General features: G+C 55.7%; 1 protein-coding gene across 1 annotated transcript in view; it reads right to left on the bottom strand.

Annotated features, from left to right (window-relative positions):
* Positions 1 to 20,562, bottom strand: part of CRACR2B (calcium release activated channel regulator 2B) — a 50,540-nt gene that overhangs the window by 16,889 nt on the left and 13,089 nt on the right. Inside the window, exons 2-9 of the mRNA XM_064163993.1 lie at positions 11,380 to 11,635; positions 10,070 to 10,181; positions 6,796 to 6,964; positions 5,487 to 5,633; positions 4,544 to 4,634; positions 4,348 to 4,440; positions 1,884 to 2,071; positions 98 to 169 (exon numbers count right to left, since the gene is read on the bottom strand). Of these exons, the coding sequence (XP_064020063.1) occupies positions 98 to 169; positions 1,884 to 2,071; positions 4,348 to 4,440; positions 4,544 to 4,634; positions 5,487 to 5,633; positions 6,796 to 6,964; positions 10,070 to 10,181; positions 11,380 to 11,635 (1,128 nt within the window). The remainder of the gene's footprint in view (positions 1 to 97; positions 170 to 1,883; positions 2,072 to 4,347; positions 4,441 to 4,543; positions 4,635 to 5,486; positions 5,634 to 6,795; positions 6,965 to 10,069; positions 10,182 to 11,379; positions 11,636 to 20,562) is intronic.

Raw genomic sequence — 20,562 nt, 5'->3', positions numbered from 1 at the left:
CAGTGTCTGAGCACTGCTGGAACATGCTCCTGCAGCTCTCTGGGGCAGACACAAGCAGCTCAGCTCCTCACACACAGCCTCTCAGCCCTGCTCTCACCTGAGGAGCTCCAGCTGCCGAAGGAGGCTCTGCTTCTCTTTCTGCATGTTCTTGGAGACTCTGAACACATCCCTAGGCAAAAGGGGAATTGAAAAAGGGAGAGAAGTGAATAGAATCATAGAATCAACCAGGTTGGAAGAGAGCTCCAAGCTCATCCAATCCAACCTAGCACCCAGCCCTGGCCAATCAACCAGACCATGGCACTAAGATCCTCACACCTCACTGCTGTTAATTATCTTTCCAACCTCTATTTCCTTCTGCTTGTGGTGGATTTCTCCTGTTATCTTCCATGGCTGGGGTAACTTTGATGGGGTTCATTAAAACAGGTACTTTACAAAGCTCTGGGACATCCTCTTCTGGACAGATGGGAAGAAACCCAAAGAGGGGTGGGAAGAGGAAAGGAGCTTAGTGGCAGAGCATCCCCAGAGCTCAGAAGGTGAAGTTGGGTGAAGGAATTGTCAGTGGCTTCAGCATGGGGGTTTCTGGGACCTGCAGCTGCTGTGGAGAGGGGTGAGAAACCAGGGGAGAAGGAGGAGTAGGAGGAAGAGGAGGAGGATGTAGCCTCAAAGATAAAGATGCTGAGGGCACTGCAACATCTCCCTCATGAGGGAAGGCTGAGAGCCCTGGGGTTGTTTGGTCTGGGGAAGAGCAACCTGAGGGGGATCTGATTAATGCTGATCAATACTTCAAGAGTGGGTGTCAGGAGGGTGGGACCAAGCTTTGCTCAGTGGTGCCCAGTGCCAGGACAAGGGGTGACAGGCACACACCTGGGCATGAGCAGCTCCAGCTAACTATGAGGAGGATCTGCTGTAACTGAAGGGTGAGGGAGCCCTGGAGCAGGCTGTCCAGAGAGGTGGTGGAGTCTCCTTCTCTGGAGACTTTCAAACCCCACCTGGATGTGCTCCTGTGTGACCTTCTCTAGCTGACCCTGTCTTGACAGGGGGGTGGATTGGATGACTTCCAGAGGAGCCTTCCAAACCCTACCATTCTGTGATCCCTTTCTCAGGCACACTGGGGATATTCTCAGAGGTCAGAGCCTGCCTGGTCTAGGAGGACAGGGAGGAAGCAGCAGTGCTGTGGGAGCAGGCTCACAGCACAGTTCTCCTCCAGCATGAGGGCAGGCTGCCCATTATCTCCTTCCACACTGCAGCTTCCTGCCATGGGCAGGACACCTCACACTAGATCAGGCTGGCCAGAGCCCTCATCCAGCCTGGCCTTAAACACCTCCAGGGATGAGGCTTCCATCACCTCCCTGGGCAACCTGTTCCAGGCTCTCACCACCCTCATGCTGAAGAACTTCTTCCTAACCTCCAGTCTCAATCTCCCCATTTCCAGCTTTGCTCCATTCCCCTCCAGTCCTATCCCTACCTGACAGCCTAAAAAGTCCCTCCCCAGCTTTCTTGTGGGCCCCCTCTGATGCACTCCAATGTCCTATCTCCATGTGGTTAGATTAAGCCTAGCAATAGGAAGGGAAGTACTGAAGAGGGCATCTGGAGGGTCCTTATGGAGGTGATGGTGAAACACAGGCAGGAGGAACCTCCTCTGGGCTGAGGAACACCTGTGCTTCTGGCACTGCTTTTCCAGCCAAGGGTCACTGCCTGTGTACCTGCCAGCTAAGGGAGGCAGGGGGCAGCAGCAGCACTCCCTGTTCAGGACCCTGGCGTGTTACCTGTGCTCAGGAAGAGATAAGCAAGGCCCTGGCGAGACCAAAGCTTCTCGCTTCAGCTTTAACTGCTGGCCCACCCCGAGTCCCTGCCCTGCCACCCCCTTCCCTGCCCACTCCCACCTGTCCTTCTGCTCTTGCTCAACCTGAGCCTCTTTCTGGAGCTTCTGTAGCTGTCCCTTCACGGCCTCCAGCTCCCATTTGCTCTTCTCCAGCTCCTCCAGCAGGTTCTCGTTCAAGTGCCGGAGCCGTTTGTTCTGCACTCGAGCCTCCAGCTGCTCCGAGCTCAGGGACTGCAGCTCATGTTCCAGCTGCAGGGGTAGAGGAGGGGGAGGGTTAAACACAGACAATCACACAACCACAGCATGCCAGGGGCTGGAAGAGACCGCCAAAGCTTCACCATGCCAACCTCCTGCAGAGCAGGAGCACCCAGAGCAGATCACACAGGGACACAGCCAGGCAGGGCTTGAATCTCTCCAGAGAGGGAGACTCCACAACCCCCCTGGGCAGCCTGTGCCAGGCTTCTGGCACCCTCACAGGGAAAAAAATCCTCCTCATGTTTCCATGCAGCTTCCTATGCCTCAGCTTCCACCACTGCCCCTTGTGCTGGCATTGGGCATCCCCCAGCAGAGCCTGGCTCCAGTTGCAGCATCACCCAGAGAGGTTGGGGCAGATGGTCCTTGGGGTCCTTTCCAGGCTGGCACTGTGTCACTCTGTGTGATCTCTCCTCACTGAGGCCACAAGCACAAGCCACACCCAGCTTTGTTTGGAGACTTTGGACATCAGGGGAACTCGGAGCAGTGGAGCTGAGCCTGAGGAACAGCCACTCCTGCCCACAGCCTTCGGATCTGTCAACAAGGCAGGGCCTGGCTGCAAGCAAAGCAGAGCTGCCCCTGCCCCGCAGCAGCCTCCCCTTGGGGCTGCCTGTAGCTAGAGAGGGTAGCAGGAACAACCCCTGCGCTGCTGAACTTCCACCACAGGAGGGCGCTGATGGCCCAGGCTGGGCCAGCCGCAGAGCTACAGCACCAGAGGTGATCGTGCAGGGAGGGCTGGAGGCTCTCTTGAGGCTCTCTTCCTCCTCTGCTCTGCCCCACAGAGGGCACGGATGGAGTCCTGCGTTCAGTTCTGGGCTCCCCACTTCAAGAGGGACAGGGAACTGCTGCAGAGAGCCCAGGGGAGGCTGCAAAGCTGCTGAGGGGCCTGGAGCAGCTCTGAGAGGAGCAAAGGCTGAGAGCCCTGGGGCTGAGAGCCTGCAGAAGAGCAGCCCCAGAGCAGAGCTCAGCAATGCTCAGCAACAGCTACAGGAGCTGTGAGGGGCAAGAGCCTGGGGCCAGCCTCTGCTCAGTGGTGCCCAGGGACAGCACAAGGGGCACTGGGCACAAAGTGGCACCCAGGAGGTTCCCTGTGAGCAGCAGGAGAAAGTAGTTTGGTGTGAGGGTGCTGGAGGCCTGGAGCAGGCTGCCCAGAGAGGTTGTGGAGTCTGCTTGTGTGGAGAGCTTCCAACCCCCCCTGGGCACTGTGCTGCTGGGCAAGCTGCTGTGGGTGCCCTGCTTTGGCAGGGGGCTGGGCTGGGTGGTGTCCAGAGGTCCCTTCCACCCTCCACCACGCTGGGGTTCTGTGGCACTGGTACTGCTTGTGTTGCCTTCTCCCACAGCTGTTAGCTGCCTATCTGAGGCACAGCTCTTGCTGCAGATGTTTATATCTGGCTGTGGGATTCTGTGCAGAAGAAATGTCCTTGCAGCCCAGCACCCTCCCCAGCACAGCCAGCTGCCCAGCTTGGACACCTTGAGTCACCAGCATCTCACAGGTAACTTCTCTTCTCTCTGGCTGGGTCATGCCTCAAATCTTAAGCCAAAAAGGAAGACATCCAGAACAGATCATCCCCCAGCAGGGCCAGCAGGCTAAGGGAAGGTCTCTGCTTTGACCTCAGTGCCTGATGAATCAGCAGGTGGGTAAGTGCAGAAGTGGGAATTCACAGCACACCCAGCTCTAGAGGGCACCACAGCACTGCTGACTCTGAGTTACTTCGGAGCAGCCAGAAAACACAACCTAGAGGAATTTAGCTCTTGAGTGCCCACAGGCAGCTTCCTTACACACCACTAAAGGCTCCAAACTTCCACGGTTTTACCTTATTTTCCAAGTCAAACAGTTAACTGTAGAGCAGAGAGGATGACTGTGCCACAAGGAGACAAAACAGGGAGGAAAATTCATGGACCAACCATTCCCAGAAAGGAATCACAGCTGAAGGCAAACCAACCCCTGGGCAAACCACTTCAGAGCCTCTAGGGCCAGCAGGGATCTAGACTAGCTGGTGCCAGGTTAGCTAGGAGCAGCCTCCAGCAGATGGCAACCTCTCAGTCAGGAAAGACCTTAGAGAGCAGGGAGAGAGCAGGGAGAGAGCAGGGAGAGAGCAGGGAGAGAGGAGGGAGAGAGCAGGGAGAGAGCAGGGAGAGAGCAGGGAGAGAGGAGGGAGAGAGGAGGGAGAGAGGAGGGAGAGAGGAGGGAGAGAGGAGGGAGAGAGGAGGAAGAGAGGAGGAAGAGAGGAGGAGGGGAGATGCTGCTTTAGAAAGGCTTTGGGTCCTGTTACCTTCTTCTGATGGTAGAGGATTTTCTCCAGCTCCTGCTCTTTGCTGTGCAGTTCCTTCTGGAGCAGGTTGCTCCTGTCATGCCTCAGTGCTTCCTGCAGAGAAGATAGAGAGCAGTGCACACAACCTGGCACAGCAAGAGCTGTTCTGGTCACAGCAGCAGAGCAAGCTGGACTTCAGCCAAGAGGGAGGAGGTACCTGGCAGATCAGTCTCTCCCTTTCTGCTTTGATCTGTTGCTCCATCTCCTCATAAAGGCACCTGACTTCCCGGTCGTGGTCTGTCTCCTTCCTGCAGCAAGCAAGTGGCACACAGGTCAGGAGAGAGGGAGAGACTCCAGCTGGGAATCACAGAATGGTTTAAGTCGGAAGGGACCTCAGAGATCATCTGCTCCAAACCCCTGCCAGGGGTAGGGACACCTCTCAACTCCACTTGGTTGCCCAAGTCTCATCCAGCCTGGCCTTTCTTTACACCTCCAAAGTGTCCACCTCCTTGATCCAGCTGCAGGATTTTCACAGCACTTTCTGGGAGCAGGGGAAAAGCAGCTGGATTCTGACACAGGCAGCTAAGAATTACACAACGGCTCAGGCTGGAAGGGAGCTCAGAGATCATCTGCTCCAACCCCCTGCCATGGGCAGGGACACCTCCCACCAGCACAGCTTGCTCAAGGCCTCATCCAGCCTGGCCTTGAACACCTCCAGGCAGGAGGCAGCCACAGCCTCCCTGGGCAGCCTGTGCCAGGCTCTCACCACCCTCACACTCAACAACTTCTGCCTCAGCTCCAAACCATTGCCCCTTGGCCTGGCTCCAGACAGCCTCAGCAGAAGCCTCTCTGCAGCCTTCCTGCAGGATCCCTTCAGGCTCTGGCAGCAGCTCTGAGGTCTCCCCAGAATCCTCTCCTCTAAGAAAACAGATTCCACTAACAGCTGAGTGGCACTGGCTTAGATTTAAACCAAAGCCATGGTGACCAGAGCAAGATGATAGAACCACAGAGTGGTTTGGGTTAGAAAGGACCTTTAAAGGTCATCTAGTCCAACCCTGCAGCAGTAACCACAGCAGGTAAGGAGGCTGCGTCCTGTAACTCCTTGCATTTGAGGCAGCATCTAAGCAGCTGGCTCCAAATGGCCACAATGTTCTCCATACCTCTTCAAGGCCTGTTCCATGGACTCCTTCTCATGGTTGACCTCCTGTATGTAGGAGGAAACACGCAGCAGAAACTCTTCAAAGTTGGCCAGCAGCTCCGGGCGCTCCTTCCGCAGCCGAGCCCACAGCTCCCGGACCTCCTGGGGGCTGCAGCAAGCAGGCAAGGGACAAGGAGAGCAAATGAGTCACAGAACCATGGAAACACAGAATGGGTGAGGTTGGAAGGGACCTCAAAGCTCAGCCACTTCCAACTCCCCTGCCATAGGCAGGGACACTTCCCACTAGAACAGGTTGATCAAGGCCTCATCCAGCCTGGTCCTGAACCCCTCCAGGGAGGCTGTGGAGCACAGAATCACCCAATGTGATCAAAGCCCCAGCTGGATGTGTTCCTGTGTGCCCTGCCCTGGGTGCCCCTGCTCTGGCAGGGGGGTAGCACTGGATGATCTCTGGAGGTCCCTTCCAGCTCCTACCGTTCTGTGATTGGACGTGGCACTTGGTGCCATGGTCTGGCCTTGAGCTCTGTGGTAAAGGGTTGGACTTGATGATCTGTGAGGTCTCTTCCAACCCTGATGATACTGTGATACTGTGATTCTATGATCCTGTCCCACTCCTGCCCTGCCCAGGCTGCTCTCTATAAAGTGGCTGCCCTGTTGGACTGTGAAGCCTGAAGAAAAGCTGGCACAGATGGAGCTGGGCACATCCAGCCCATCAGATGCACCTTGCCAAGAACCAGTTTTGTGCCATGCTTCTCTGGGGAAGGCTCTAAAAGAGGGTTGGGTGACACTGGGACCAGCAGACTCGACTGGGGCCTGACAGGTCAATGCAAGGACACTGATATCAAGTCTCAAGGCTCATCTCTCACCCAACTTAGCCTCTTTTCAAGCTGAGCCCAGTGCCAAGCAGCCTCCCTGAGCACAGAAACTCAGAACTCAACATCTGAGCAGTCAGGCACCAGTCTGCAACAGAGAGCACACTCAGCCTCCTCTCCTTGGCCATCCCTCACATGCTTCTTTCCTCTTGCAGCCTGCAGAAGAGCTTCCAGGCCACCAGCTGGGACATGTTACAGCTGTGGGATGAACTCCAGCTTGGGAAGCTCTCTGTGAAAAGCTCTGCTCTAAAAGGAATCAGTAACTACAGGGGAGAAACCCCAGACCTGCCTGCATTTGCCAGCGAGCACGTGACAGGCCAAGGCAAGGGGAGAGAAAGTCCAAGCAGGGCTTCAGAGAGCTCAGTCCACCCCTCTGGGCTGTGCTGCTACTCTGAAGATCAAAAGAGGAGAGAAGTAATGCCATGCCACTGCCCTACTTACTCATCAAACAGCTGGGCTGCTCCCAGCTGCTCCATCATGGCACAGAAGCGTTTCTCTTCCTCATCTGCTGGCTCCAGGTCATCTGCCCAGCCTGACTCGAAGGTCTCCTCGTGCCTGCAGGGATCCATCCTCCCAGCTCCTCGACCCAACTCCATCCCTAGTAACTTTTCTGGTGGAAAGAGAAGAGGAGGAGGAGAAGAAAGTCAGATTTGAAGTTCATTTACTAAGCTGCTCTGGCTGTGGCGGCCTGAGAGAGCTCCTTGAGGAGCTGCCTGCAGGCTGCTGGTACAGAGCACAGCTCCTGGCCAGAGCAGAGCCTCTCTCCTGACGTCCTGAGTGATGTCAGCATGCAGCCTGCACTGCTGGGACTGGAACTGGCTCCCAGCCCAACAGCAGCCTGTCAGGGCTCCACTCACAGCTGCAGGAAGATGATCTCCCACTCACAGCTTTGGATGCTCTGCATGGGGTCACTTCCCTGCCACAGCACCAGAGATCCCACACACTCCTGGTGGGACCAGCCTCAGTTCTCCAGCTCCAAGTGAGGAGGAGATCACTGCTGCTTCTTCCTCTGCCCTCCTCATCTGGGCCAAGGACCACCTCGACTTGACAGTGGCCATTGAGGGACCCCCAGCAGGTCTGTGGGTCACACCAAACTGTGTGGCCTGGCAGACACACTGGAGGGACTTAGAGGCTTCAGAGGTGTGCCCAAGCCAACCTCATGAAGCTCAACAAGGCCAAGTGCAAGGTCCTGCAGCTGGGGCAGGGCAATCCCCAGCACAGATCCAGGCTGGGGGAAGAGTGGCTGAGAGCAGCCTGCAGGAGAAGGCCTTGGGGGTGTCAGTTGGTGCCACAGTGCCCAGCAGCCAGCACTGGTGGCTGGCAGCCCAGAGCCAGCTGTGTGCTGGCTGCAGCCAGAGCAGGGAGAGCAGCAGCACAGGGAGGGGATTCTGCCCCTCCAATCTGCTCTGCTCACACCTCACCTGCAGCACTGCCTCCAGCTCTGGGAACCCAGCACAAGCAGCACCTGGAGCTGCTGGAGAGGCTCCAGAGGAGGCCACAAAGGTGATCAGAGGCTGCAGAGCCTCTGCTGTGTGGACAGGCTGGGAGAGTTGGGGCTGTGCAGCCTGGAGAAGAGAAGGCTGCAGGCAGAGCTCAGAGGAGCCTTGCAGTAGCTGAAGGGGATCCAGGAGAGCTGGGGAGGGACTTTGGAGAAGGGCTGGGAGTGCCAGGATGAGGGACAATGGCTTTGAGCTGGGAGAGGGGAGGGTGAGAGGTGAGCTAAGGAAGAAACTGTTGGCAGTGAGGCTGGGGAGACACTGGCACAGGTTGCCCAGGGAGGTTGTGGATGTCCCCTCATTGGAGGTGTTCAAGGCCAGGCTGGATGAGGCCTTGAGCAACCTGTGCTGGTGGGAAGTGTCCCTGCCCATGGCAGGGGGTTGGAGCTGGATGAGCTTTAAGGTCCCTTCCAACCCAACCCACTCAATGGTCATATGAATCTATGCTTGTGTGGAGTGTCTGAAGTGCTCTGACTCCTCTGAGCATCCTCTCCCTGTCCCATCCCACGCAGGATGCTTGCAGCTCTCTGGATCCTGTTTCACACAGACACTAACCCCAAGAGACCCTCAAGCTATGCACAGCATATGGCAAACACTGCTGCTGGGAACAAACTCTTCTCATCAAAACAAACCCAGCAAATCCTTTCCAAAACCCACTCCCCTCCCCAGCCCTGGATGCCTCCAGGAGCAGCTTCTCTTCCTTTCCAAAACACATCTGCTTGCTTCAAGAGGCAGAAATGACAGCCCAACTACAAGGCCAAGAGCTACAGATGCTCAGAGCACAGATGAGAAGACAAAGCTGCTCTAAGGGGAAAAAGACTCACTATTTGTGTGCCTCAAGGCATTAACTCCACTGCTTCTGCTCTGCTGAGAACCCCACCTCGAATATTCCATCCAGCTCTGCTGTCCCCAGCAGAAGGAGGGCACAGAGCTGCTGGAGTGAGGCCAGAGCAGGCCACAAAGGTGATCCCAGGGCTGGAGCAGCTCTGCTGTGAGCACAGGCTGAGGCAGCTGGGGGTGTGCAGCCTGCAGAGGAGAAGGCTCCAGGGGCACCTGAGAGCTGCTGCCAGAGCCTGAAGGGATCCTGCAGGAAGGCTGCAGAGAGACTTCTGCTGAGGCTGTCTGGAGCCAGGCCAAGGGGCAGTGGTTTGGAGCTGAGGCAGAGCAGGGTTAGAGTGGAGCTGAGGCAGAAGTTGTTGAGTGTGAGGGTGGTGAGAGCCTGGCACAGGCTGCCCAGGGAGGCTGTGGCTGCCTCCTGCCTGGAGGTGTTCAAGGCCAGGCTGGATGAGGCCTTGAGGAAGCTGTGCTGGTGGGAGGTGTCCCTGCCCATGGCAGGGGGTTGGAGCAGATGTTCTCTGAGCTCCCTTCCAGCCTGAGCCGTTGTGTAATTCTCAGCTGCCTGTATCAGAATCCAGCTGCTTCTCCCCTGCTCCCAGAAAGTGCTGTGAAAATCCTGCAGTGGAGCTACAGGCCCTGAGGCTCAGGCAGCTGGATCAAGGAGGTGGACACTTTGGAGGTGTAAAGAAAGAGTCAGGATGTCTGCTTAGTGCTGTTTTACAGCTGGGCAAATGGAGGCAGAGCATCATCTGAAGCTTGTTTTGACATTCTAGAAAGACCTCAGACTGCTTTAAATGGAGCAGTTTCAAAGTGTGGTCTTTGTCAGTGGTGCAGATGCACACTGCAGCTTCTCAGAGGCCATGCAAGGATCCTCCCAAGCAGCAGACTTGATTTGCATCTTCAGCTGCTTCCCAAATTCTCCCCTCTGCATGCTCCAGAGAGAAGGCAGAAATACTCCAGGTCAAACTCCTAAGGTAGGGCCAGTCTGAGATGGATCCCAGCAAAGCCAGGCACAAGGAATCACCATAAAGAGAATAAATGCAGAAGTGAAGTGCCTGGGGTGAGTCCCAGGATCAGGCTGCCAACACAGGGGGTAGCTGACAACTGGTGGCTGGCACTAAGAGCAATCATAGAATACTTCAGGTTGGAAGGGACCTCAAAGCTCAGCCACCTCCAACTCCCCTGCCATAGGCAGGAACACCTCCCATTAGAGCAGGTAGCTCAAGGCCTCATCCAACCTGGCCTTAAACACCTCCAGGGAGGCTGTGGAGCACAGAATGGGATCAAAGCTGCTACAGCAGCAGGACCACTGCACTTCCTTTCTCACCAGCATCATGCCTCAGGTGGTCTTGCTCCCTACTCTGCCTCTGCACAGCCCTCACCTAGTCCCATGCTGAACTCCACAGGGGTTAGGTACCCGTTGTTGTTCTGTTCCAAGCTGTCAAAAACAGCCTCCAGCTGTTCAAGGCTCAGGGGCAGTTCACTCTGAAGCCTCTGCAAAGACAAAAGAACCAACAAATTAAGGCCTGCCTCAGGGCTTCCCTGTGACTGCCACCCTCAGCTGTGCACAGAATCTAAGGGGATAGAAAAGACCTCTGGAGGTCATCCAGTCCAACCCCCTGCCAAGGCTAGAGGAGGTCACACAGGAACACATCCAGGTGGGGTTTGAAAGGCTCCAGAGAAGGAGACTCCACCACCTCTCTGGGCAGCCCTGGGGCTGAGAGCCTGCAGAGGAGTCAATGTCTATAAATACCTGAAGACAAGGAGGATGCTCAGAGGGGTGGAGCTGCTCTGCTGTGAGGAGAGGCTGAGGGAGTTGGGGCTGTGCAGTCTGCAGAGGAGAAGGCTCCCAGGGGACCTTATTGTGGCCTTTCAGGATCTGAAGGGAGCTACAAGAAAGCTGGGGAAGGACTTCTTAGGCTGTCAGGCACTGATAGGACCAGAGGGAATGGAGCAAAGCTGGAGGTGGGGAGGTTCAGACTGGAGGTTAGGAAGAAGTTCTTCAGCATGAGGGTGGTGAGAGCCTGGAAGGCCTTGCCCAGGGAGGTGGTGAAAGCCTCATCCCTGGAGGTGTTTCAGGCCAGGCTGGCTGAGGCTGTGTGCAGCCTGCTCTAGGGTAGGGTGTCCCTGGGCATGGCAGGGAGGTTGGAACTGGCTGCTCCTTGTGCTCCCTTCCAACCCTGACTGATTCTGTGATTCTTTAATGAATACAAACTGGAACTCAGGAAATTCCACCTCAACATGAGAAGAAATTGCTGTAGTGTGAGACTGGCAGAGCCCTGGAGCAGGCTGGCCCAGAGAGGTTGTGGAGTCTCCTTCTCTGCAGACTTCCAAGCTCCACCTGGATGGATTTGTGTGTGCCCTGCCCTGGGTGCCCCTGCTCTGGCAGGGGGGTAGGGCTGGATGACCCCTGGAGGGCCTTTCCAGCCCCTACCACTCTATGGTTCTATGATCCATTCCATCTTTAACTGATGTTGCTTTCCTTACAAACATGGACTTGCAAAGCCACTCATCCCAAGGATTCCCTGAATGTCCAAGGCCCTCCTCCTAGGATGTTCCTTGCAGAGTTTGGCTCCCCAGTGGCAGTGTTTGTCTCCCAGAAACCTGAACGAGACAGAGCCCACATCCCCAGCTGCCCAAATCCATCACTTTGCAGCTCCTTCCAGGAAAAGGGAAGGACTTTTCCCCTCACCTGCATGTCCACTTTGGTGATAAAACCCTTCTTGTCCTTGTCACACAGCTGGAAGAGCTCCCTTGCCTTCTCCAGCATCTCCACCTGCACATCTTCCAGTTTGCTCACTTGGCTGGAAGGGGAAGCACCAGGAGCCATCTTGTCCTTCTCAGCCCCTTTCTCTTCTTCTTCCCAGGGGATGTATCTCAAGAGCACTCCCTTCTGGTTCTCCATCTTCTCAAAGCCTTTTCCCCCAGGGCAGGGGCAACTGGAAAAGCTGCAGGGGCAGGAAACAGAGAAAGCTCAGTCAGACATCATCCTCCAGTTCCAGCCCCACAGCATCCACCTCCATGCCTGAGCTCCAAGCTCAGCCAGCCCAACCTAGCACCCAGCCCTGCCCAACCAACCAGACCATGGCACTAAGTGCCCCAGCCAGGCTTGGCTTCAACACCTCCAGCCACAGCCACTCCACCACCTCCCTGGGCAGCCCATTCCAATGCCAATCACTCTCTCTGCCAGCAACTTCCTAACAACATCCAGCCTAGACCTGCCCTGGCACAGCTTGAGACTGTGTCCCCTTCTTCTGCTGCTGGCTGCCTGGCAGCAGAGCCCAACCCCACCTGGCTACAGCCTCCCTGCAGGTAGTTCTTGAATCTCTCCAAAGAGGGAGACCCCACAACCCCCCTGGGCAGCCTCTTCCAGTGCTCTGTCACCCTCACAGGGAAAAAAATTCCCCCTCAAGTTCACATGGAACCTCCTATGCCTTAGCTCCCACCCTTGTCCTTCTTCTCCCTCCATCCCTGAGGGGCAGAACAGAAGTGAGACCTGTCCTGGAGCAGCTGTTGCACCTCACAGGGTCTGAGTGCAGCTCTGCAGACCCAGGATGGAGGTAAAACCTCTCTCTGCCCTACACCACATGCTCCCCAGCCCATGGGACAAGCATCCACCACCTTACACCCATGAAGGAGGCAGCTGCACCTCCTTCACAGGCAGAAAGCCACATCTGAGATCCCCCCATGGGTGATGGAGTAAGGTCACACAGTTCTTACAGTGGGAACAATCCAGAAAGCTGAGCCTTTGCCCTCCAGCTTCTGTTCTGAGAGCTCACAAGCTGCCAAGAACCATTTCAGTCTGAAAGCTTCACCTCCTTTATCAGAAGGAAACCACACAGCCAAAAGAGGCTTCAGGGGCCAAAGAAAATAATTCCCATTACTTCCAAGCACCTAAATCAAAAAGGTTGGGAATGAGAGCACCCTGACAAGCACAGCACTGATGGGATACATGGAATGGGTTGGATTGGAAGGGATCTTAAAGCTCATTCAGTTTATGGGCAGGGACACCACTCTCTAGCTCAGGTTGCTCAAGGCCTCATCCAGACTGGTCTGGAACACCTCCAGGGAGGTTGTGGAGCACAGAAGCACCCAATGTGATCAAAGATCAAAGATCACATTGGGTGATTCTGTGCTCCCCAACCTCCCTGGGCAACCTGTGCCAGTGTCTCCCCACCTTGACTCTCAGGAATCTCTTCCTCATCTCCACTCTCAATCCCTCACCCCACCACCACCTTCCTACTTACTCCAGACAGCTTCCTTCAGCAGCACCACCACAATTCTTCAAGCCTGGCAGCAGGGATTGCTTTAAACCTCTCTCTCCTCCTGCAGGTTCCCTGTTCTGCAAGGCAGGGCAGGAGTTGAGCTGGGCAAGCAGGCTGAGAACAGCTTTAAACAGAGCTGGAGGCTTGGTTGGGTTGTTGAGGCTTTTTAATCTCCAAGAGCTAAGAAGCCAGGTCCAGATGCTGTGATAACGACTGAGCTGGCTCTGCTGGCAGTAGGAGCACAATGGCAGGACAAACAGCCTGATGGCCAGGGAGAATGTCACAGGCAGAAGCTAGATGAGGCTGACACAAAAGCAGAAGGCAATTATGCCCCACGCTGCTTGACTCCATTGATGACTGCTGCCTGGTGAGCCAGAGGGTGGTTCTGCTCCCAAGGGCAAGAGCAGGGCTTGGCTTCCCCTTCACAGCACAACACAAGCAGGACATGGAACTGTTGGAGCCAGTCCAGAGGAGGCCACTAAGATGCTCAGAGCCCTAACTCTCTCAGCCTGTCCTTATAGCAGAGCTGCTGGTCTGTGTACAGGCCTGGAGCCCCCCCAGCACAAGCAGGACATGGAACTGGATCCAGATCCTGCAAGGCCACTCCAAAGTCTCCTCCAAGACTTCTCTTCTCCAGGCTGCACAGCCCCAACTCTCTCAGCCTGTGCTCACAGCAGAGCTGCTGCAGCCCTCTCAGCATCTTGGTGGCATCCTCTGGACTGGCTCCAACACTTCCATGTCCTGCTTGTGCTGGGGGCTCCAGAACTGCAGCCAGGACTGCAGGTGGGGTCTGAGGAGAGCAGAGCCAAGGGGCAGAATCCCCTCCCTTGCCCTGCTGCCCACACTGCTCTTGCTGCAGCCCAGCACAGGGTTGTGTCTGGGCTGCACTCACAGTGCAGGCTCCTGTTGAGCTTTGCATCAGCCCAGACCCTCAGCTTCTTTGTGTTATGGAGCCAGCAGAGCACAACTTGGAGATGTGGTTCATTAAAGCTGGATTCTGTCCCATAGCTGCACTGCCAGCTTGCTTCTGCACCAGCCTTCCAGTAACTGAAAGAGGCTCACAAAGAAAGCTGCTGGGGAGGGACTCTGGACAAGGGCTGGGAATGCCAGGATGAGGGGCAAAGGCTTTGAGCTGGGAGAGGGAGAGTGGAGATGAGGAAGAAGTTGTTGGTAGTGAGGGTGGGGAGAGACTGGCACAGGTTTCCCAGAGAGGCTGTGGAGCACAGAAGCACAGAATGTGATCTTTGATCACATTCTGTGCTTCTGTGCTCCACAACCTCCCTGGATGTGTTAAGGCCAGGTTGGATGAGGCCTTGAGCAAGCTGTACTGGTGGGAGGTGTCCCTGCCCATGGAAGAGGGTTGGAACTGCCTGGTCTTTGAGATCCCTTCCAACCCAACCCATTCTGTGATTCTATGCTTCTGGTGGCAAGTTCAACCCTGTTAGCAGTGAAGAAGCTGGAAGAGAACCTATCTCACTGTTCACATCCAATTAAAAGTTGCAAAGCTGCCCTGGAAAGAGAGTAAACAAACAGGGCCCAATGCTCTTCTGCTGTGCTGATTTTCCAGGTGATGACAGTATGGACCCACACAGCCACACTGAGCAATGACACCTATGGGCTGCTCTGGGCCACCCTGCCAATGCTTTCTGCCAAGCCCACCCCTACAAGTTCAAGAAGGACAGAGACTTGGTGGAAAGGCACAGCAAAGGGCTAGAAAGATGCTGAGGGCATGGCAACATCTGGTAGAGAGAAGTTGAAGAGGAGGCAGCAGAGTGCCCAGGTGGGCAGCAGAGTGCCCAGGTGGGCAGCAGAGCCAGTGGCATCCTGGGCTGGCTCAGGAGCAGTGTGGGCAGCAGGACAAGGGAGGTTCTTGTGCCCCTGTGCTCAGCACTGCTCAGGCCACCCCTGCAGTGCTGTGTCCAGTTCTGGGCTCCTGAATTGCAGAGAGCTGTTGAGGTGCTGGAAGGTGTTGAGAGAAGGGCAGCAAGGCTGGGGAGGAGCCTGGAGCACAGCCCTGTGAGGAGAGGCTGAGGGAGCTGGGGGGGTGCAGCCTGCAGCAGAGCTCATTGCTGCCTGCAGCTGCCTGCAGGGAGGCTGTAGCCAGGTGGGGTTGGGCTCTGCTGCCAGGCAGCCAGCACCAGAAGAAGGGGACACAGCCTGAAGCTGTGCCAGGGCAGGTCTAGGCTGGATGCTGTTATGAAGTTGCTGGCAGAGAGAGTGATTGGCATTGGAATGGGCTGCCCAGGGAGGTGGTGGAGTGGCCGTGGCTGGAGGTGTTGAAGCCAAGCCTGGCTGGGGCACTTAGTGCCATGGTCTGGTTGGTTGGAAAGGGATTAAACAGGCTTGGGCCCAGCACTGCACAGGGGTGAACTCAGCCCAGGTTTATCTGCACATTTTAACCTCCTGAGGCATGACCTGCAGCCTGTCCCATCCAAAGCTGTCTCCCAAGGGCATGGTATTCCTTGGGGAAATCACAAGACCTGGATTTTAATCTTGACTCAGCTTGCCAGATGGCCCAGGGTGAGTCACATCACCTGCCTCTGCTGACAGCCAGCTCCTCCAGCTTGGTTCTGATGCTTGTGACATTTGCCACTTTATTTTAAGCCACACTTCCTGGAGATTGATAATTCCAGGTGAAAGTCCAGCATCAAGAAAGTTCCAAAGCCTTCATCCTGAAGCATGAAAAACTTGAACACAGAAGGGGCAGAAATTGTCAAGGCCAATGAGAAGAGAATCATAGAATAGGTTGAGTTGGAAGGGACTTTAAAGAGCAAAGAATCACAGCATGGATCAGGATGGAAAGGACTTTAAAGGTCACAGAATGGTTTGGATTGGATAGGACCTTAAAGAGCAAAGAATCACAGCATGGATCAGGACGGAAAGGACCTTACAGGTCACAGGATGGTGCTGGAAAGGAACTTAAAGATCATCTAGTCCCAAACCTCTGCCATGGGCAAAGACACCTCCCACAAGGCCTTATCCAGCCTGGCCTTGAACACCTCCAGGCAGGAGGCAGCCACAACCTCCCTGGGCAGCCTGTGCCAGGCTCTTACCACCCTCACACTCAACAACTTCTGCCTCAGCTCCACTCTAACCCTGCTCTGCCTCAGCTCCAAACCATTGCCCCTTGGCCTGGCTCCAGACAGCCTCAGCAGAAGTCTCTCTGCAGCCTTCTTGCAGGATCCCTTCAGGCACTGGCAGAGAGCATCCACAACCCCCCATGGCAACTTGTGCCAGTGTCTCCTCACCCTCACTCTCAAGAATTTCTTCCTCCAGTCTCAATTTCCCTTCTTCAAGCTTATTACAGAACCAAGCAGCTTGGGAGACCTCCAAGCCCATCCAACCCAACCTAGCACCCAGCCCTAGCCAATCAACCAGACCATGGCACTAAGTGCTTCAATGCATTCTTCCTAGTCCTGTCACTCCAAGGCCTTGCCAAAAGTCCCTCCTGAGCTTTCTTGTAGCCCACTTCAAGTACTGGAAGGAGGAAGAGCCCCAGGGTGCTTCTCCTGGAAGGGGAAATGCTATTGCCAAGGCAGTGTTGCAGGCTCATAGGTTCCAATTTGCTATCTCAGCTTCTTGTTGCAGTGTTACAGAGCTAAAGCAAAACCATGGCTAAAATGCAATCAACAGCCCAGCCCTTCTCTAGCTGACCATGACCACCATGTGGACTCTGGTGGTTTGGTTTTACTTCCACAGCCTGATGCCCAAGAGGAAAGGAAAGTGAAGTCTGCAGCCAGGTTTTCCAGCACTAGCCCTCGGATGGCTTCGTACCCCACACCGAGGAGCAGCAGCATTCCAAGCAGTCCTGCCCCAAAGCCACACAAAGGGCCAACAGTGAAAGGAGGAGGAAAAAGCTGAGCCCAGCTGGCTGAGTGGCTTAGCCAGGATTAGAAAGCAAGCCAAGGTTTGGCTCCTGTAGACCTGCAAGGCAAAGCAGGCTGCAGCTTTCCCACACCGTTGCGGTGTTGGTGGCATTGAAGCACAATCCTTAAGGGCAGAGAAGCTCTTCAGGAGCTCCCAGTCCTTCTCCAGAGTCCCTCCCCAGCTCTCCTGAGCCCCTTCAGCTACTGCAAGGCTCCTCTGAGCTCTGCCTGCAGCCTTCTCTTCCCCAGGCTGCACAGCCCCAACTCTCCCAGCCTGTCCACAGCCCTCTGATCACCTTCGTGGCCTCCTCTGGAGCCTCTCCAGCAGCTCCAGGTGCTGCTTGTGCTGGGTTCCCAGAGCTGGAGGCAGTGCTGCAGGTGAGGTGTGAGCAGAGCAGATTGGAGGGGCAGAATCCCCTCCCTGTGCTGCTGCTCTCCCTGCTCTGCCTGCAGCCAGCACACAGCTGGCTCTGGGCTGCCAGCCACCAGTGCTGGCTGCTGGGCACTGTGGCACCAACTGACACCCCCAAGGCCTTCTCCTGCAGGCTGCTCTCAGCCACTCCTCCCCCAGCCTGGATCTGTGCTGGGGACTGGCCCTGACCACAAGGATTCAGTCAGCAAACAGCCACCACCTTCAGTACCTTCAGCCTACCTGCATGCAAGAAGCACAGATTGTGAATGACCAAACCAGAGCCACCTGGGCAGAGATCTTGCCAGGGAATGATGTGGACCCTCCCAGGTCCCACCAGCTTCCACAGGGGCTGGATTTCCACCAGCTGCTCAGAGGAACTGGGCACCCAGTGGGTTGAAAGTGTTTAACAGGGCTCTGCCACGAGGCTGAGGAGAGCAGAAAGCAAAGAGTTCTTTCTCAGGGTACTTGGTTCTACATTAATTTTGCTCTTTCCATGCTGTAGGAACTTTGTTTCCATTGTTTGCAACGTGTTTGGGTGGTTGTTGGCTTCTCCCTTCCCAAAGGGAGCAGCAGGAAAAGAAATACAGTGAAAAATGAGACAAACATCAATTGTTTTGTGGCCTTTCTCTTTCCCCCTAAGGAAGCCCCACACACCCTGGGCAGAGCCTGAAATCAGGTGTAACATCTAGAGACAGGCTCCCTCCCTCCCTCTCTCTCTCCTTTCACTGCCTGCCCTGGGTTCTTACCCCTTAAAGGAAACAGGAACAGATCCAGGAGTCCTTGTGGTGTTTACTCAGCAGCAGATTAGCCCTGAGCTAAGCCAGGCTGCACCAGCCATGAGTGACCTCATCAGGGGACATGCCAGCACCTTCCAGAAACATGGACAGCCTGCAGAAAGGGAGGCTGAGAGGAGGCCTCCCTGAAAGAGAGCAGGCAGGCAGAGAGGGAGCTGGGGGTGCTGGGAGAGAGGAGCTGCAGAGGAGGCAGCAGTGCCCAGGTGGGCAGCAGAGCCAATGGCATCCTGGGCTGGCTCAGGAGCAGTGTGGGCAGCAGGACAAGGGAGGTTCTTGTGCCCACCCCTGTGCTCAGCACTGCTCAGGCCACCCCTGGAGTGCTGTGTCCAGTTCTGGGCCTCTCAATTCAAGAGAGATGTTGAGGTGCTGGAAGGTGTTGAGAGAAGGGCAGCAAGGCTGGGGAGGGGCCTGGAGCACAGCCCTGTGAGGAGAGGCTGAGGGAGCTGGGGGTGTGCAGCCTGCAGCAGAGGAGGCTCAGGGCAGAGCTCATTGCTGCCTGCAGCTGCCTGCAGGGAGGCTGTAGCCAGGTGGGGTTGGGCTCTGCTGCCAGGCAGCCAGCACCAGAAGAAGGGGACAGAGGCTCAAGCTGTGCCAGGGCAGGTCTAGGCTGGATGTTGTTAGGAAGTTCCTGGCAGAGAGAGTGATTGGCATTGGAATGGGCTGCCCAGGGAGGTGGTGGAGTCCCCATCCCTGAAGGTGTTTAAAAGGAGGCTGAATGAGGCACTTGGTGCCATGGGTTAGTTAATGAGAAGGTGTTAGGTGATAGGTTGGACTCGGTGACCTCAAAGGTCTTTTCCAACCTGCTTAATTCTGTGAGTCTGTGAAAGGAGGTTGGGGGCAGGTGGGAGTTTGTCTCTTCTCCTAGGGTACAAGCAACAGGAGAAGAGGAAATGGTCTCAGTTTGCACCAGTGGAGGTTTAAGTTGGCCACAAGGAACAATTTCTTCCCCCAGAGGATTGCCAAGGCCTGGCCCAGGCTGCCCAGGGCAGTGGTGGAGTCCCCACCCCTGGAGGGGTTTCAAAGCCATGGAGATGTGGTGCTGAGGGCCATGGTTCAGTGGAGACCTGCAGTGCTGGGTGAACACTTGGTCTGGATCATCCTGAAGGGCTCTTCCAACCAAAATGATTCTGTGATCTGCATTAGGTCACCTTTAAAGGTCCCTTCCAGCTCAAACTCTTCCCTGAGGGAAAAGAGGGAGGCTGTGGCCCCTGCTGTACACCCCAGGGGAGCAACCAAGTCTGCCACCCAGCCCTAAGCCTCCACACAGGGAAGGGCTCCATCTAATTCACCATTCCCTCACCAAATCCACCAGAGGAATGCTTCTTTATGACCCATGACAGCAGCAGCTTATTGCTGGGGCTTCTGATAAGGGCTGGGGAGATGCCAGGACAAGGGACAATGGCTTTGAGCTGGGAGAGGGGAGACTGAGTGTGGACATGAGGAAGGAATTATTGAGAGTGAGGGTGGGGAGACCCTGGCACAGGTTGCCCAGGGAGGTGTTCCAGGCCAGAATGGATGAGGCCTTGAGCAACCTGTGCTGGTGTGAGGTGTCCCTGCCCATGGGACTGGTTGGTCTTTAAGGACCCTTCCAACCCAACCCATCCTATGACTCTCTGATCTTACCTGCAAACAACCTGAGCCTGGCAACCTTTCTCTCCTTTCAAGAGGTGAACAAACAAATCTCTTCAAACCATGCTCTGCTGCTTCCACAGCAGCAAACAGAAGCACCTGCCAAGACCATCCCTGCAGTAAGCTTTCAGCACAGGCAGGAACCCAGTCTGCAGAGGAGAAGGCTCCAAGGTGACCTTGTGGCCTTTCAGGATCTGAAGAGGGCTACAAGAAAGCTGGGGAGGGACTTTTTGGGCTGTCAGGTAGGGATAGGACGGGGGGGATGGAGCAAAGCTGGAGGTGGGGAGATTGAGACTGGAGGTTAGGAAGTTCTTCAGCATGAGGATGGTGAGAGCCTAGCCCAGGTTATCCAGGGAGGTGGTGGAAGCCTCATGCCTGGAGGTGTTTAAGGCCAGGCTGGATGAGGCTGTGGGCAGCCTGACCTAGTATGAGGTGTCCCTGCCCACGGCAGGGGGGTTGCAACTGGCTAATCCTTGTGGTGCCTTCCAGCCCTGACTGATTCTAGGATTCTATTCCATGATTTTTCCAGAGCAACCTAAAACACTCCCTGGAGGTGTGGGCTACACCCCAGCATCCTCTCACCAAAGCAGCAAGAGATGCCACCCTCCACACCCTGCCACTGCCCAAAGTGCCCTTCCACCCAAAGGAAGCCAAGCCAGCCCTGCTCACTCCCACCTCGAGATGCCAATGGGGAGTTGTTGCTCCATAGGAGCATGCAGTTGCCCTCAGCTCCTCCAGCTGCCAGTGGAGAGCTGGGGTTGCCCAGCCTGCAGCAGAAAAGACTCCAAGGAGACCTTAGCACAGCCATCCAGTACTTGAAGGGGGTACAGGAGAGCTTGAGAGGGACTTCTGAAGAAGGCATGGAGTGACAGGGCAAGAGGTAATGGATTCAAACTGGAAGAAGCTGGA

This window comes from Pogoniulus pusillus, chromosome 24 (assembly GCF_015220805.1).
Source record: "Pogoniulus pusillus isolate bPogPus1 chromosome 24, bPogPus1.pri, whole genome shotgun sequence".
Taxonomy (NCBI): Eukaryota; Metazoa; Chordata; class Aves; order Piciformes; family Lybiidae; genus Pogoniulus; species Pogoniulus pusillus.
The sequence above is the reverse complement of the archived record's forward strand: the minus strand, read 5'-3'. Positions and strand labels throughout refer to the sequence as shown.